This window comes from Sturnira hondurensis, unplaced genomic scaffold (assembly GCF_014824575.4).
Source record: "Sturnira hondurensis isolate 20B ecotype Veracruz unplaced genomic scaffold, ASM1482457v3 Scaffold0020579, whole genome shotgun sequence".
NCBI classification, from domain to species: domain Eukaryota; kingdom Metazoa; phylum Chordata; class Mammalia; order Chiroptera; family Phyllostomidae; genus Sturnira; species Sturnira hondurensis.
Genome location: NW_028093210.1, coordinates 3999863 through 4016472, shown reverse-complemented (window position 1 = coordinate 4016472; position 16610 = coordinate 3999863). Strand labels below are relative to the sequence as shown.

Sequence of the window (16610 nt, the reverse complement as noted above, 5' to 3'; positions counted from 1 at the left end):
CTGGAGGCCAGCATCGGCAGAAGTCTAGTTTTAGAGGCAACTGTCCTGTGATGATGTCAGTGATGCAGTGGGTCGGCCAGTTTATTATACAGCTAAGCAGAAGTGTGCTTGACTTTTGGGATTCTGAAGGAGATGAATGGGCTTCAGAGTGAATGTGGCAGTAACAGAAAAAGACCTTCATTTTTTGGACCTGCATATTTAGCTGTTTTGGAATACAGTTTCCTCATTGAGTTTCAAATACAAAACTGCTACAGTCACATCACAATATTCAGGGGTGAAACCTTGTATAGTTTACTGTCATTCCCATTCCTTTTCATTTAGAATCAGAATAAAGTTGTTCTTCAAATTTCCGAAACATAAAACAATCTTTGCTGTTAGAAGTCAGGGTAATGACCTGACCAGGAAGTGAGTGGGAGGAAGCCAATGGGGAGGTGGGGATAGGGACAGCCATGTTCTCTTTCTTGGTCTGGGGGTTCCTAACAGTGTGTTCCATCTGGGAAAATTCACCCAGCAGCAAACTTACTTGTTTTTCAAGATGTGTGATGTACTGAATAGAACATTTAAAATGTAATGATGCAGGAGAGAGGAAAGGACAAAGAGGAAAGTAAAAACCATAATAATTTTAAGTATCTATCCATAGTATTGAGGGAAAATTTCCCCGGACCCCCCAATTTTGCCTCCCAAAGTAGCCACACGACAGAGTTATCATGTGTCCATGCAACAGCCTTTTGACTTTGAGAGGAGTCCCCTTGCTGACAAACATTGAGAGCATTTCGGTGAAGCTACCCACACTTCCCTCACCTTAGGAGCTGCCTCAGAATGTGCAGAGCGCCCAGCACAGCCACCATCCACCTTCAGACCTGCCTCACCCAGTTACACATGCCACAGAGAGACAAGAACCTGGACAGGTTAGTGCCCACTGAAGACGTCTGGTGTGTTTCCCCAGTGACCCCAGCCCTTGGCACACTTCTCATTTGGTTCTCACAGTAACCCTATGTATGACTCTCCTTTTTTTACAGATAAGGACCCCAAAGGTCACACCATTAATAACTGTATGGCAGAGGCAGGACTTGAAACCTGAGCTAAAGAGGGGAAGGAAGGAAGAGTAAATATGCACAGATGGAAGGATGGGCAGACACACACTGTGGGCAACCTCATTATTCCCTCAGATACCAGCGAGGCTCCTGCCTTTATACATGTGCCCTGACCACCCTGTCCACCACATTTTGTAGGACAGGGCTGGGATCTAGAGACCTCCACTTCATGAGTTCCTCGATCTCGAACAAATCACTTGCAATCAATTGGCTTTCCTGACCTGTAAATTAAAGGAGGGAACTTCATATCTCAGAGAACCCCTCTTGTTCTGATCATCTAAGAGGGTAAGGACCAGGCACCATGGTTTTGACAAACAGAGAGTAAACACCTACCTATGAAAGATGAAACACAAATTGGAAAAGGAGTTGGGAACATTTTCTCTAGGGAGAGAAGCAAGATGCCTACCAGCCAGCCCTTCTGATCCGGCTTGCCCCGTCGATATTCATCACACATGACATCCAGTCCTTCCAAAGGTCAGGAGGCTATTGTTTCCCCTTCCAGATATGGGAGGTGGCCCCTTGCAGGATTACCTGGTGCTGAAGGTTTCCTAACCTCTGCCTAGGTTTCAGTCAGATCCCCTGTTGGAAATGTGCAAGGGGCAACCTATGGGTATTTCTCTCCCACATCAATGTTTCTCTCCCTCTCTTTCTCCATCCCTGCCCCTCTCTATAAAAATAAGTAAATAGTCCTGGCTAGTGAGGTTCAGTGGATTGATTGAGTGCCAGCCTGTGGACTGAGTGGTCACTGGTTCGATTCCCAGTGAGGGGACATGCCTGGGTCACAGGCCAGGTCCCCAACTGGGGGCATGCAAGAGGCAACCAAGTGATATTTCTCTTCCACATTAATGTTTCTCTCCCTCTCTTTCTCCCTCCTTCCCCCTCTCTCTAAAAATAGATATATAAAATATTTTTAAATAAATAACTTAAAAAATGAAAATAAGTCACCTACCCCCCTCAGAGCCAAAGAAATGATGATAATGACAAGATTCACCTGGAACATTCATTCTCAATGGTACACTCAAGAGGGCAAAAAATATTTCTTGGGAAGCAAAGAAAAACTTACACTTTCATGTAAAAGCCCAGATACATACAGTACATAAACAAATATACAGTATATCTGCAGATTTAAATTTTCATGGGAGTTGCACACAAAAATTTATGCATAAGGAGCCCTCATATATCACTGGTGGGAATGTAAAATGGTGCAGCCACCGTGGAAAATAGCTTGGCAGTGCCTCAACAGTTAAATATAAAGCATATCCTATGACCCAGCAATTGCTCCTAGGTATACACCCAAGAGAACTTGAAGCAGGCTTTCAAACAAAAACATGAATGAATGTTTATGCCAACATTATTCACAATGACAGAAAGGTGTAGACAACTCAAATGCCCATCAGCCAGTGAACGGCTAAAATGTGATTCATCCACACAATGGAATGAAATATGGATTCGTGCTTCAGCGTGGACAAACTCAAAAACACGCCGAAGGTACTCGAACTCTCTTTCCAGCTGGGGCCCCGCGCAAAGGCTCCCGCAGAGAAGAGCGGTGTGGAAAGACGGGCCCTTCTGCCATCAACAAGATAGTGACCAGACAACACACCATCGACACTCACAAGCGCACCCGTGGAGTGGGTTTCAAGAAGCGTGCCCCTCGGGCACTGAAGGAGATTCAGAAATTTGCCACGAAGAAGATGGGAACTCCAACAATGTGGGCGTTGGCATCAGGCTCAACAAAGCCAACTGGGCCAAAGGAATCAAAAATGCCCCATACTGTACCGTGGTACGGTTGTCTGAAAACGCAATGAGGATGAAGACCCACCGAACTGTATACGCTGAGTCACCTACGGACTTGTCCCCGAGTTCCAAAGTCTACAGAGTTAATGTGGATGAGGACCAACCGCTGATTGTCGAATAAGGGTATAAAAGTGCCAAACAAAGAAAGAGAGAAGACATTGTACCAAGTGAAGAAAGTCAGACACAAAAGGTCATGTAGTGTACGAGTCCATTTCCTCAACTGTCCAGGACAGGCAAACCCGCGGGAATGGGAAGTAGATCCGCGGCCTGTCCGGGGCCGGAGCGCTGAGAGGGGAGGGCGGGGGGCGGTGAGGAGCGGCCGGGGCTGGACGTGGCGTTTCCTTTGGCAGTGATGAAAATATTCAGAAAGAAGACACTGTCTGTGGCTGCAAAACTTTGTGAATGTACCTCCATATATACTGCCTGTACACTTTAAAAGGGTGAATTTTATGGTATGTGGATTATATCTCAATACATTTATTATTCTCAAATGTTCAGGGGAAAAAATGACTAAAAAGGTTGAGAATCAGAGATGTGGGGAAGGGCAAGAATGAAATAAAAAGGTTGAGAAACCCTGACCTAGAGCCTACCCACGATACAGGCGTCACAGGCGCATTTGTGTAGTGGTATTTTTATTATTTTATGGACCTGTAATCCCTTAACTGCAGCCCTGGGGTCAGGTACGTTTCTGAACTCAGAATCCTGGGGGGTTGGGGAAGGTGATATGGAGTGCATGCACGCCACAGCAGGGCCAGGTTGGGGACGGCACCCGGTGAACCACACTGCACTGTCCACAGGGAGCAAACACGTTTCCCACCGAGTCGCTCCCTCAGGGCTCTGCGTCCCCGCCCAACGCAGCAGCACAGGCGGCATGAGGCTCTGAAATGCAGGCAGCCAGGGTGGAAATGTGCTCNAACTCAGAATCCTGGGGGGTTGGGGAAGGTGATACGGAGTGCGTGCACGCCACAGCAGGGCCAGGTTGGGGACGGCACCCGGTGAACCACACTGCACTGTCCACAGGGAGCAAACACGTTTCCCACCGAGTCGCTCCCTCAGGGCTCTGCGTCCCCGCCCAACGCAGCAGCACAGGCGGCATGAGGCTCTGAAATGCAGGCAGCCAGGGTGGAAATGTGCTCTGAGTGTAAATGCCCCCCAGATTCCAAAGACTTCGTATGAGAAAAAACAGTATTTTCAAAAGAATATTAAAAATCTGTTATTTTTATTGATTACAAGTTGAAAAGGTAATATTTTGGCTCTGCTAGATTAAATAAAATATGCCATTAAAATTTATTTCACCAGCTTCTCAACTTTTTTTAAAAATATCTTATTTATTTATCTTTTGAAGGGAAGGGAAGCGAAGGAGAGAGGGAGAGAACTATCAATGTATGGTTGCCTCTCATGTGTTCCCCTCTGGGACCTGGCCTGCAACCCAGGCATGTGCCCTGACTGGGAATCGAACTGCGATCCCTTGGTTCCTAGGCCCATGCTCAATCCACTGAGCTACACCAGCCAGGGCTCAACTTTTTAAAAAGATTTTATTTATTTACTTTTAGAGAGAGAGGAAGGGAGGGAGGAAGAGAGGGAGAGAAACATCAATGTGTGAGAGTTACATGGTTGCCTCTCACACACCTCCCACTGGGGAGCTGGCCCACCCACGTGCCCTGACTGGGAATCAAACTGGTGACCCTTCGGTTCACCTACCAGCGCTAAATCCTCTGAGCCACATCAGCCAGGGCTGCTTCTCAGGTTTTTTTTTTTTTTTTTAACGTGGCTACTAGAAAATTTGTAAGTGACCATGTGGCTTATTTTTGTGGCTTATATTCTGTTTCTACTGGGCAGGTGCTGCCCTAAGGAATCTTCTGTCATTTGGGCAGGTGTGCCCTCAAATGAGTTTAATCCAGACTTATTTTTAAAAAAACAACAACAACTTTGCATGTCAGTGCTTTGGGATTTCTGCATTGTAATTGCAATTGCTAGATCAAAGATGTATCCTGTGGGCATGGAAATCCGGTGAGAAGGAAAGGGTGGGAGACACTTTCCCAGCCCTTGGCCAGCTGGCTCCACTTCCAGGCCTGGCCTGATGCCCCTCCCCATGCCCCCCCTCCCCAACTCCACTCCAATCAGCCCCCTGCAGCTGCCCTTCCCAGGGCCCTCGGACCAGGCCAACCCCCTGCTGGGTCAGCCCTGCCCAGCCACTCCGCTGCAGCTCTTCGAGGGGAAGGGGAGGAGGAGGCAGGAAGAGGTGGGACGGGTTGGCCTGGGCTGAGGCAGTGCACCAGCCTCAAGCAGAAACCAGCCATGTCCAGCCTGGGGCTCCTGCTCCTGCTCCTGCTGCTGGCACCACCACTGTGGTCCTCCTCATTGCCACCGCTGGACACCCCAGAGGGCAAGGCTACCATCGCTGGCCTCATCCTCTCAGCACTGGAGAGAGCCACCTCCTTCTTGAAGAAGAGGCTGCCCGAAATCAACCTGGATGGCGTGGTGGGGTTCCGGGTGCTGGAAGGTGGGTATGCTCTCCTTCCCCAGGCCTGGCCATCTGGAAAACCAGTTCTCAGTCTGTCACCTGCCTGCTCTGAACCTCTGGGACTTGGCCACCTTCTCGTTTTACTGCGAGGAAAGAGGGGTGGGGAGTGGCTTGTTTCTTTTGGGTGGCTGGGGGCCTGCTCTTACCACATTTTTAGAAGCAGGGTGGGGGTTCAAAGGCCACATGGGAAAAGCTGGGAGATTATTATTTTCCCAGGAGGAAGTGATCCATTTGACAGTCCCTCCTTCCTGACATGCCACGAACAAGGTGGGCAGAGGGTGTGTGCCCTTTGAAGGGGCATTTATGGGAGGACGGCCATGGAAACAACCAGGGACCCCAAAGGTCGGTTCCAGCCCCAGTCCCACCCCACTTCTAGCCGCTGGAGGCTGAGAGCCAAATGTTTGTCCAGCTTTGAGAAATATGAGATCCCCAAGGAGGGGGCTGGAGGCAGGCCAAGGCAAACAGGGAGCCAACCCACATTCCCCCCACAAGTTGCAGTACGCCCCTTCCCACAGGCCACTCTAAGTGACAAAGAGCCTGGCACTATGGCTGGCCCCCCTCTGCGTTGCCAGTGTAGCTTTCACCCCTCCAGGCCTCCAGGTCCCCGAAGGTGGAGGGGCTCTGGGGCAAAGACAACTCCTTCCATCTGGCCACCGCCATTGTCTCCTACCACTGCAGGGCCACTGCTAGTCCGTCCTCCGGGCACCTTCGTGAGAATTAGGAGAAGGCTCCCCTTTCCTCAAGTCACTACACTGCCATCTGCTGGAGAAATGTCTCCATACATACTCAAACCCGGGACAGGAATGTGTATTGTCCTTGCGCAGCTCACTCAACTGTACAGGGTTCTTTGCCCTGCACTCCGACTCCCTCCCTCTGGTTCTCTCCTGTGTAACAACCCTACACCTCCCAAACTAATACCAATAGCTACACTTTATGAAGTGGTTATTTTGCCTATGAACAATGCTGTCCTCTCATGCATCAGCTCACGTAACTTTTTTTTTAAACGTAAGAGTTTATTCAGAAAGTTACAGAAGTAGTAGAAGTGAGCCAGCTGCAGTGTGCAGGCTCAGGAAACAAGTTACAGAAGCAAAAGAAAGGCCCGTGGAGCTTAGGAGCGAGAACGGCAGAGGTAAGGCACCTGGGAGGAAGAAAAGTGGGAAGGGAAAGGTGTGGCACGCTCCCTCCCAAGAGGCAAAGCACACTTCAATTAACCCTTAGAACCCCCTCCTCCAAGAAGTGAGGACTGTAATTATCCCCATTTTACAGACGAGGAAAGGGAAGTGGAGAGAAAGTAAATGACTCTCTTGTTACCGGACAAAAAAAGCATTAGTCAGAATTTGAACCCAACTCACCCCCATATACCTTAGCCACCCAAAACCTTCTCACTCTGGCCCTATCCCTGTCACCCAGGAGAGCCCCACGAGGGCCTAATTTCCAATAAGGTCAGCGAATTCCTTCCCCTCAGGAGCTGGAGGAGGCAGAGAGACTCCGTAGGCGTTATATCTTAGGATCTTTTTTCCTGTCCACCTGGCTTGTCCGCGGGTAGAATGAGTGCACTCTGTTTCCTCCCAGTGCAGCTAAACAGTGTGCAGAAGGAGTGGGCCCAGGACCCCCAGCTGCAGCCGCCCAGCTCGCGCATGGAGAACCTGGTGCACAAGCTAGCACCTCTCCTCCACAGAGCCATTTTCTACCTCAAGCTGAGTGACCCCCAGTACCTAACAGGTAATGGCATGGCCTGGATCCCGTTTCTTCAGGAACACAGCCTCTGGGGACATTTATGGGAACAATCTAGTGTGGCTATTCTGACACAAAGGGAGGGTCCGGGACAGCCTGTAACCATAACCGACTGAGTCCTGTCGGCCAAGTGCACCACAGGCTGCCCCTGGGAACGTCTGTTCACGCCTGACTTCAGACAGAGATGGTCTCTCCCACCCACATAGAGGGGGTGGGAGGTGGGAACGTGTCGGCTCTTGCTTGTTCAACTTGTGTGCAAGCTTGGACACCTTCATCCTAGACCAGAGGGCATGGGGGGAGGAATCTAAATGGTAATTCAGCCCTTTGCACAGCAAATATTAGAGTCCCCCTTGTGCCTTCTAAAGCTAAGAGTTTGTTCTCCCAGCCAGCCTCAAGTTACCTACCTTAACAAGGGCCCCATCCTATAAGCCTGGCCTGAATTGTTCGAAGGGTGGGGAGTGGGGATCATAAAACCAGTCCATCCTGCTCATCTGACCCGGTCTCCCAGGCTCACGATTTATGTCAGGCCCCAACGCTCGTGACCACAGCCCAGCCCTCCCTAGCCCTAGCCTGGCTCTCTGCAGGAGAGATCCTCCACCCTCTCCCAGGCCTGGTCCTTAAGATGCTCACAGCTCACGTCACCCTAAAGAAGCCCCTTGACTGGGTATCTCTGTTGTAAGAGCTTCACTTTCTAACTGAACCGAAGGAACCAGCTAACCCTCTTAATCCATCCCAAGCTTCCACGGATGCAGTGAATTTAACCAAAACCAGTCCCAACAACATTGTTCTAGAAATTTTTTAATAGTTTTTGTTTTGTTTAGAAAAAGAACCTCTTGAGTGTTTCAGATACGATGCCCAACCAACAGGCAAGGCTCAGAGCCCTGGGCAGACGCCGTGTGTGGTCAGGGATGCCCGGGGAGGCTCACCCAGTTCCTTGGCTCTGAGCCACAGGAGCCTGGCGCGGGGGCTGGTGAGCATAGTGTGGCCCACTGCTCCCGGGGCTCTTTCCCACCCCCTTCTCTCTGCCAGAGTTCCAGCCGACCATCCAGCCCGGATTTTGGAAGCTCCCGAATGTCTGGACACACACCAATGCCTCCATGGTGTACCCCACACTTGAACCCCGGGAGTTCTCAGAGGAACAAAGTGACTTGTGCCTGGCGCAGCTGCTGGGAACTAGGTGGGTTCTCTGTACTTGCCCTGCTTCCCCAAAACCCCAAAGCTTCATCCTCCTGTTTGACTAACTCTCCACGCCCCCAGGAGTTTATACAAACCAGGAGCAGCTTCCCCAGAGCCACCCTGACACTGCCCTCTCCCAGCCCCGTCGCGTGGGAGTTGGCTCCCACGCTCCACCCAAGGCTGCCTGCCTGTCCAGCCACCCCCCGCTCTGCACTCCCACCCTCACCTCCTGACTGGTCTCCGCACACCAGAGGGCTGTTGTCAAAAACCACACCTTAATACCACACCTCCAGTGTGAAGCTTCCTATTGTTCTCAGGACAAAGCCCTATGCCCTACTGCCCTTCCAGACCCCCAGGCCCCTCAGGTCCAACGCTGAGTGGCACTCTCCCACATAAGCCCATCCCTTTGCCAAGAATATGCCTCTATGGGGCCTCCTTCCACGCCACCCCACCCCTGCGACCCCTGAGCCTAAGTAACTGCTCACAGTCGCCGACTAGCTCCTGCATCCTTCCTCCAGAACCTTCCCTGACCCCACTGCACAAGGCTGACCTCCCGGGATGGGCTACGTCTCCTAACCCCAATGGTAGGCGCAAGTGCAATACACATTTGTTGTATGGTTCTGTTTCCCACACCTGGCTGTCGATCTGGAAAGCAGTACCCAGGCCTAGCTGAGGTCCCCATTTTATCCTGCTGAGCAAGTGTGTCTGACTCATTTTCACCAAGGGCCACATCAGTCTCAAGGTTGCCTTCCAAGGGCCAAAATAATTTTAGGACTGAATAAATGTAACTACTCCTTAACTGTTAAGGAGTTGAAATTATATTCGGCCCCTTGAAGGGAACCTCGAGGCTGATGTGGCCCCTGGTGAAAATGAGTTTGACAATCCTGCCTTAAAGCATATTCCCCGGGAGAGGCCTGGACACAGGGACCCATGGGCACTGGGGCAGCAGGTGCTCAAGCCCCCATTCTCTCAACATCCTTCAGAGAGATGTTCGTGTCGGGACACAGCTGGGCTCATAGAGGGCCTGCACCCCACCCTGTTGCCCCATTCCCTTTTATGGGGCAGGCTTGGTGCAGGGAGAGTGGTCACGCTGGGCCCAGACCCCAAGCTGTCTGGACTCAGAGTTCCCATGGAGCAATGGGAAGTCACAGCCCCAGTGGCTTCTCCAGCCCAGAATAGCTCCAGGTCACCTTCCTGTGCTGAGAGTACCAATTTAGCCAATCAGAACAGACGCCTGTGTTTTACCTAGCAGTCCCCTGTGTCCAGCTGGCTGCCTGAAACCCACTGGGTTCTAATAACTAATGGGGGGACCGGGACCTGGGAAGGCTCTGGGCCTTCGGGCTTCCTTTGGGACACCCTTCACAGCCTGGAACCACCCCTCCCCCAGCACGGACGGCGGCCAGCCCTGCAGACTCTCCGACTTCTGCAGGACCCTTATGACCAAGCCTGGCTGCTCAGGCTACTGCCTGTCCCACCAGCTGCTCTTCTTCCTCTCTGCCAGAATGGTGAGTGCCTGATGTGGGCCCAGCCACCCCCTGAGGAGGTGAAGGAAGATAAAGGAGCTCTAGGCGGTGCGGTTTTTCATGCTACACCCTGGGAAAATAAGCAGGTTTTTGGACCTGTGCTTTGAACATCAGGAAGGAGAAGTGAGAGTAGCCTGCCATCCAGTGGCTACAACATCTAACCAAACTGGGTGGGGGTGTGGATTCAAGACTCTGTTGGACAGAGAGCTCTGCGTGCTGAGTGGGATCACGGGGCATCAGAAGCAAAAAGAGAGTCGAAGAGAAGCAGCACGAAGAATTCAGTAAATACCAACAAATGGAAAAGGTATTTAGAACAAAGTTGGTAGCTGCTTCCAGGAGACCAAATCCAGACCAAACCAGCCCCACCCCACCTCTCCAGTGCCCAATGCTCTTCCAAGCCCTGGTTCTCAAACTTTGCTGAATGATGATAACAATCATTTAAAAATATTCATATTTGCTTATATAGAAAGGTAGGGCTCATTATCTCTACTCAAAATGTAATGCAATGTCCAGAAATTTTATCTGAAAAGGGACTTGCTGGTTTTGTTTAACAGATTCTTTTATTATTATTTATTTGCAAATCATCATGGACCAGTATTTTTGTAAATACAGTAAAAACCAAATTATGAAGAAAATTATTTTGACTATTAGATTCAACAGGTAGAAAGTTATCCTGACACATCACTGTAGACATTTCTAAAGCCTATTCTCATCTCCGGTCCTCTCCCAGCAGCCCCGGCCCACCCTTTGAGTAGCGCTGAGGCTGCCAGCCCAGTCAGTCTGGAATCAGAATGTCCTAACAGCAGCTAGTGGCAATAGAGCGCCCCCTAGTGTGGGGCATCCTGTAGTGAACTTCCCAGGATGGTCTCACCCACCTGAGTGAGCACCCTTCTCGTGCAGCTCCCAGCAGCATTTCCCTCTGCCCAGGAAGACCTTTGAAGCTCCAAAAGATTAATTTAGCAGGCCAGGGTAACACAGCTCCCAAGTGGCAGAGTCAGGACTCAAACCCAGGTCTCTCTGAGCCCCAGTGATAGATAGAGCTTCCAGCAGATGGGGAGTGTGGGCGGGGAAGAAATTCTGGGGAAACGGAAAAGACCCGGCCCAACAGTAGCTACTTGCAGGCCCGTCTCAGAACTGCAAGTCTTTTTCTGTAACGGAGCACACATCTGTCACCTGTACCACCAACTTCCTCTGTCCCTGCAGAAGGGGTGCACGAACGGGCTGTTCCGCCAGAGCCAGCACTACATGAACCTGTTCTGCGCCAACATGATGAACCTGAACCAGAGGGTCGAAGCCATCGGATACGCCTACCCTAGCCGGGATATCTTCATGGAAAACAGTGGGCATTGCTGTCTAGGGATAATGGGCGTGCACGCACAGAGTAGGGCTGCCAGAATTAGCAGATAAAAATGCAAAGATGTCCAGGTGAATCTGAACTTCATAAAAACAATGAATAATTTTAGTATAAATGTATCGCAAACATGGCATAAGCTATACTGATACTTAAATTTTTTTAATTTGATGTTTTTGGGAAACTCCAATTTAACTGGGCATCCTATACATTATCTGCCACTGTTTTTGACTGCTTTCTGCCCCCAAAGGCTGGTCCAGTGGCAAAGTTCTGGACGGACTGACTGACTAGCAAACAGACCCTCAAAGCCTTAGAGATGAGGCAGAAAGGGGGTCCCCGGGTGGTCACTCCTTGACCTAGGTGTCCACATCCCTCTCCTAATCCTGACTCTTGAATCACTTTGAACAAGGCCCTAAGTGGGAGGCAGGAGCCAGGCCTGGGAGCTGTTGCTCACTAACACAGAGCCTCAGGGCTGCCTCCTTCCAGGCACTGCATTGAGTGCCCACCTCCTGGAACTGCCTGTCCCTGCCAGGAGGAGGCAGATGGCACTGCAGTGGCCTTGGGGAGTGGCAGGAGGTGGACCTGTGGGAGCAGGGCTGCACAGAGTACCCTGTTTTGACTTCCAGTCATGCTCTGTGGAATTGGTGGCTTCTCTGACTTCTACAAGCTTCGGTGGCTGGAGGCTATTCTCAGCTGGCAGAAGCCCCAGGAAGGATGCTTTGGGATGCCTGGTGAGCTACCTTTTTGCCCTGGCTGGGAGCAGAAGGTGGTGGGGGTCAGCCTGTTCTAGGCCAGGTCAGGAAAGGATGCAGTGCTATTAGGGACACAAAAAGAGATCTGCAGTGCCCAAGTGCATGCACACACACAAACCACACACAGGTGGAAATGGGCCAAAACCTTGCAGAAGAGGAGGCAGTCGTGCTGGAAGATGTGGGCCCCTTGCACCTGCATTAACAAATTCATTCCTCCGAGTGCCCCTGAGCACCTACTGTGGCCACATGCTGTTCCAGGCTCCAGATAAACTAGGGCACTGAGGAAAAGAGGCAAAACACACCTAAACAAACCAGTAAGTGAAATCATTGTGAGCTCTGAATGTGCTATGAAGGAGACCCAAGCTGAGAAGGAAAAGGACATCAGGGAAGGTTCTTTAGGCAGAGTGATCAGGGGAGTGGGTGCCGTGGAAGCAAAGGGTGGAAGATGCAGTCCCTGTCCAGCTGTGAGACACTGGACAGCTGGTCCTCATTGGAGTATGTTGCTTTACCTCTCTGAGCCTCAATATCCCCTACTGTAAATAAATAGGCATCATAATCTCCTTTCTAAATTGTGAGGAACACACATAATACATGTGAAACCACCTGGGTACAGAGGAGGCTGCCAATAAATGCTGGCGTTCTAAATGAAAAGTTTGTGGTGCTCAAGGAGGCAAAGCCTTTGAAATGAGAAAGTCTGTTTTGAAGCAGAGGAGCCCATGAAGTGAAGGTTCTCGGGCCCCAGGCCCGTAGATTCAGCAGGTAGAGTTGGAGCTGTAGAGCCTGCATTTTTTAATGTTTTAAATGTATTTCTCATTTACACTTGACATACAACATCATTTTGTTTCATGAACCTGCATTTTTATTTTTATTTTATTTGTTAGAGAGAGGGGGAAAGGAAAGAGAAAGAGAGTGAAAGAAACATCGATCAGTTGCTTATCACACTCACCCCAAACCAGGGACTGAACCTGCAACCCAGGCATGTGCCTTGACCAAGAAGTGAACTGGCGACCTTTCGTTTTGCTGGATGACACCCAACCAACTGAGCCACACTAGTCAGAGCCATGAGCCTGCATTTTTAATGCACTCCTCTGGCCATTCTGATGTTGGCTGAGGTGGTGGTTGAGGGACCACAATTTGAGAAATACCAGTAGATGATGAATTTAGGCCATGTGGAAGGGTCTGCAGACTGGTGCTTGTTGAGGAAACTTCTGGAAGAGCCTTCAGATCCAAGAGAGGACTTGAGTTACTTGGGATGTTGTGAGGGGGAGGTTTAGCAAGTAATGCTTAAAATCCATCTTGAGAAGTTCATCTTTCACTCTTCTCCCAGATGCTGAAGATGAGGAATTATCTAAAGTCATTCAACACCAACAGCATTATTTGAGAAGAGTAAAGAGGCGAGAAAAACAATTTGCAGGTAACACAACACCCATGGGGTTTCTTGGCATGAAATGGAGGCTGCACAGAAAGGCCACACACAGATGGCCCTCATGGGAAAACAGGCCCCTGCATCACTGAAGGGGCCTGTCAAAGGCCCCTTGTGTTTGGGGGAGAGGGGTAGGAGTCCCTGGTACCCTCCCCTTGCAAAGTGGGGAGTCCAGAGACATCGTCTCAGTGAAAGGAACACAAAAGAGAAGTTTCTGTGTGTTACTGAAACTCACAGAGAGAGCACCTCTCCATTGAAGTCTAATCAGGAGAACAATNATGGAGGCTGCACAGAAAGGCCACACACAGATGGCCCTCATTGGAAAACAGGCCCCTTGTGTTTGGGGGAGAGGGGTAGGAGTCCCTGGTACCCTCCCCTTGCAAAGTGGGGAGTCCAGAGACATCGTCTCAGTGAAAGGAACACAAAAGAGAAGTTTCTGTGTGTTACTGAAACTCACAGAGAGAGCACCTCTCCATTGAAGTCTAATCAGGAGAACAATTCTCATGAGAAACTTCCCAAGAGGGAACTGAATACAGGGAACATGCCTCAGAGGTGGGGCAGGAGCTGAAAATGGTAAATGTGAGAAACCCAGAGGTGAACCACTTCAGGATACCACTGCCCTCCCTGGAGGCAGAGCTGTGGGGAGGGGGTTGTTAGCTGAATATTCGGGGGCTGGACATAGAGGAGCCAGAGAGGGGGAGAAATGTCTCAGCTCCTACCTTAGCTTTACCTGTGCCTGCTGTTGGTGGGCAAGGCAGCCTGGGAAATGTAGTTTGAAGAGGTCAGTGCACTGGGATTTGGAACAAAGAGCAGAGAGCCAAGGTGCAAGTAACTAGCACAGTCCCAGGGGCCACATGTCCTAGTGTCCCCAACTTATACCTGCTGTCCTGGACAGTGCTCCTTTTCCTCCTCAAAGCGTCTTGGTTGAAATTATAAGTTATTTGGTCAGCCCACCAATGGAGAGAGACCGAGAAGGGGATATAACCATATTGGAAAGAAGAAAGGCAAGATGTAACATGGAATAAAGGGATGGAGAGAGGTAGGGAGGGAGAAAGAAGGAAGGGAAGACTTGATGTCAAGCTTTTTATTAATAAAAACAAACCACTGCTGGACAAAAGCAGGAAGGGAAGGGGAAAGCCAGCTCAATGCAAATGTCCAGCGTATATTGGGGGATAATTTCAGTAACTGAACATCTCACCATCAACCCCTCCACGCCTCATCATCTACCTGCAGACAGATGAGAGAGGAGTGAAGTCGAAAATCCATTGAGTCCATTTTGCAGCTTCCCCCAGGGGGTGGGCAGGGCAAGGAAAAGACTTTCCCAGGAGACTCCTAGAGGACTCCACAGGGGGTCTGGGACTACCTGTGGCAGGTGGTAGGGAGCCTGCAGTGCACACCCTGGGAGCTGGCTGCTCCCTAACCCCTGAGAGCTGGGGAGGGACCTGTAGAAACTCCAAAGCCCAAGGCCCTTTCTGGGGGCCCTGAAGGCTGACCAGCAGCCTAGAAAACTGCCTGGGAGGGAGCGATGTGCTCCTTCCTTTCCTTATAACACACACTCATGGAGATTAAGAGCACAGGATTTGAAGTCAGGCTGTCTGGGTTTGAATCTGCTTCTGCCCCTATTAACTATGGGAATCACTCAATTTCTCTGAGCCTCAGTTTCCTCATCTGTAAAATGAGGACCAAACAGTGTATCCTTCATTAGGGCTGTTGGTGTGGGAAGTTATACCTCCTCCCTTCATAGGTGTAACCTCCCCAATGGCTGAAGAAATTTCTCTGGAGAAGGGAGCCATTAGCAGCCAACAAACTCAGCTGGCAGAAGGGTGCCCAACCAGAGTGGAGCTGTGGGCACCAGGCTGGTTGGGGGAGTATCTCAAAAGCACTCAGCCCAGCACTCACGGTGGGGGGAACTCTGTCTCCCTGCCAGATGGCTGCTCCTCCCACAACACAGCCATGGCCGTGGCGGTCCTGGGCGGCTTCCTCTACGTTCTGGCACAGTACCCCCCAGCAAACAGAGAGCTGCAGCAAGCCACGGTGACACCGCCAATACCCTCTCACATGCATGGCTCCGTTCCTGCCACCCCAGGAAGATAAAACCCACGCCTTTCATCCTTCCTTCCTGAAGTCCTGGGTCACACGCTGAGAAGGAAAGGGCTGAGAGCAAAGCACCCCAGCTTTGTCCCCTCAGGGTGCAGGGCCAGGGGAGGGGGGTGGGATGGATCCAGGCATAGTGACAATGAATAAATTTAGAGTGCAGTTGAATGGGGAGTGGAGCCTTGTTTCTCAGCCTTTTGGACAACTTCTAAGGCTCTGTTCTGAGTCTTCAACCCACTCAACACAAACTCTAAAGAGACCTGTAAACTTGGAGTCTTAACAATTTGTCCAGCTGTCAACTGTTGCATCTTCCCCAATGGAAGAAATAAGGGCCTTGAAAGTTAAGTTCAGTTCTGACCTAGAACTAGAAACAGAAGCACAAAGGCAGTGCACAAAGTCTTTACATCCCACGCAAAACCTCTGTGGTATCCTGAAGTGACCTCATGTCACAGTCACGTCATTCCACAAAAGGCAGTGTAGCACAACACTGAACTGTGTGTTCTGTGCCCTGGCTGCCTGAGTCCCAGTCCCAGTTGTCCCACTAATTGGCTCAGTGTCCCTGGGCAAAGTCACTCAGTGTCTCTGTGACTCTTTCCACATCAGTACAATTGGGATACTCAGAGCTCCTACCCCAGTGTGGGCTCCACTGCTGCGAGGCTTACACTTGTAGAGCACTGAAAATGGCACCTGTGATGTAGTAAGTCCCAGGTAGACATTACCTGCTACGGTAAGACCAGGATGTCAGGTCAGGTGGGGGCTTGTCCCCACACAGTGGAAAGGGGAAGCTGACCTGTCAACATTTCTCTTATCACATTTTGTGGTTCTTCCCTTGTGTTCTGCTCCAGTGTGAGTGTATCTAAACATGTCAGCTGGAGTCCTGACAATAATTGAGTATTTGCCAAAAGACCTTCTGGAACTTTATTATGGATCCAGACCCTGTCCATGGTGCTGATTTCAGGCTCGCACCAGACAGGCATCAAAATTAGATTCCAGGGTAGAAAAAACAGCTAAAACCCAGTCCTCCAGCTAGAAGGCTCTTTGAGTCCATCATCTTGCTTTGCTTCAAAGTGGGAAATCACAGCTGACCATCCTTATGTGACAATTTAGTCACATTTGAGAATCTAAATTAAAACACGCCGGGGTGG

General features: G+C 50.4%; 1 protein-coding gene across 2 annotated transcripts; it reads left to right on the top strand.

Annotated features, from left to right (window-relative positions):
- Positions 1 to 5110: 5110 nt before the first annotated feature.
- CUNH16orf89 (chromosome unknown C16orf89 homolog) lies at positions 5111 to 15732 on the top strand. Of its 2 annotated transcripts, XM_037029907.1 has the most exons (8): positions 5113 to 5391; positions 6985 to 7134; positions 8176 to 8323; positions 9710 to 9827; positions 11049 to 11184; positions 11823 to 11927; positions 13276 to 13362; positions 15299 to 15732. In XM_037029907.1, exons 1-8 carry the CDS (start codon positions 5187 to 5189, stop codon positions 15463 to 15465), a joined length of 1116 nt encoding a protein of 371 aa, XP_036885802.1. In that variant the 5' UTR covers positions 5113 to 5186; the 3' UTR covers positions 15466 to 15732. The 2 variants fall into 2 exon arrangements, with proteins under 2 accessions (XP_036885803.1, XP_036885802.1); XM_037029908.1 differs by lacking the exon at positions 11823 to 11927 and having other exon boundaries at positions 5111 to 5391.
- Positions 15733 to 16610: the final 878 nt, after the last annotated feature.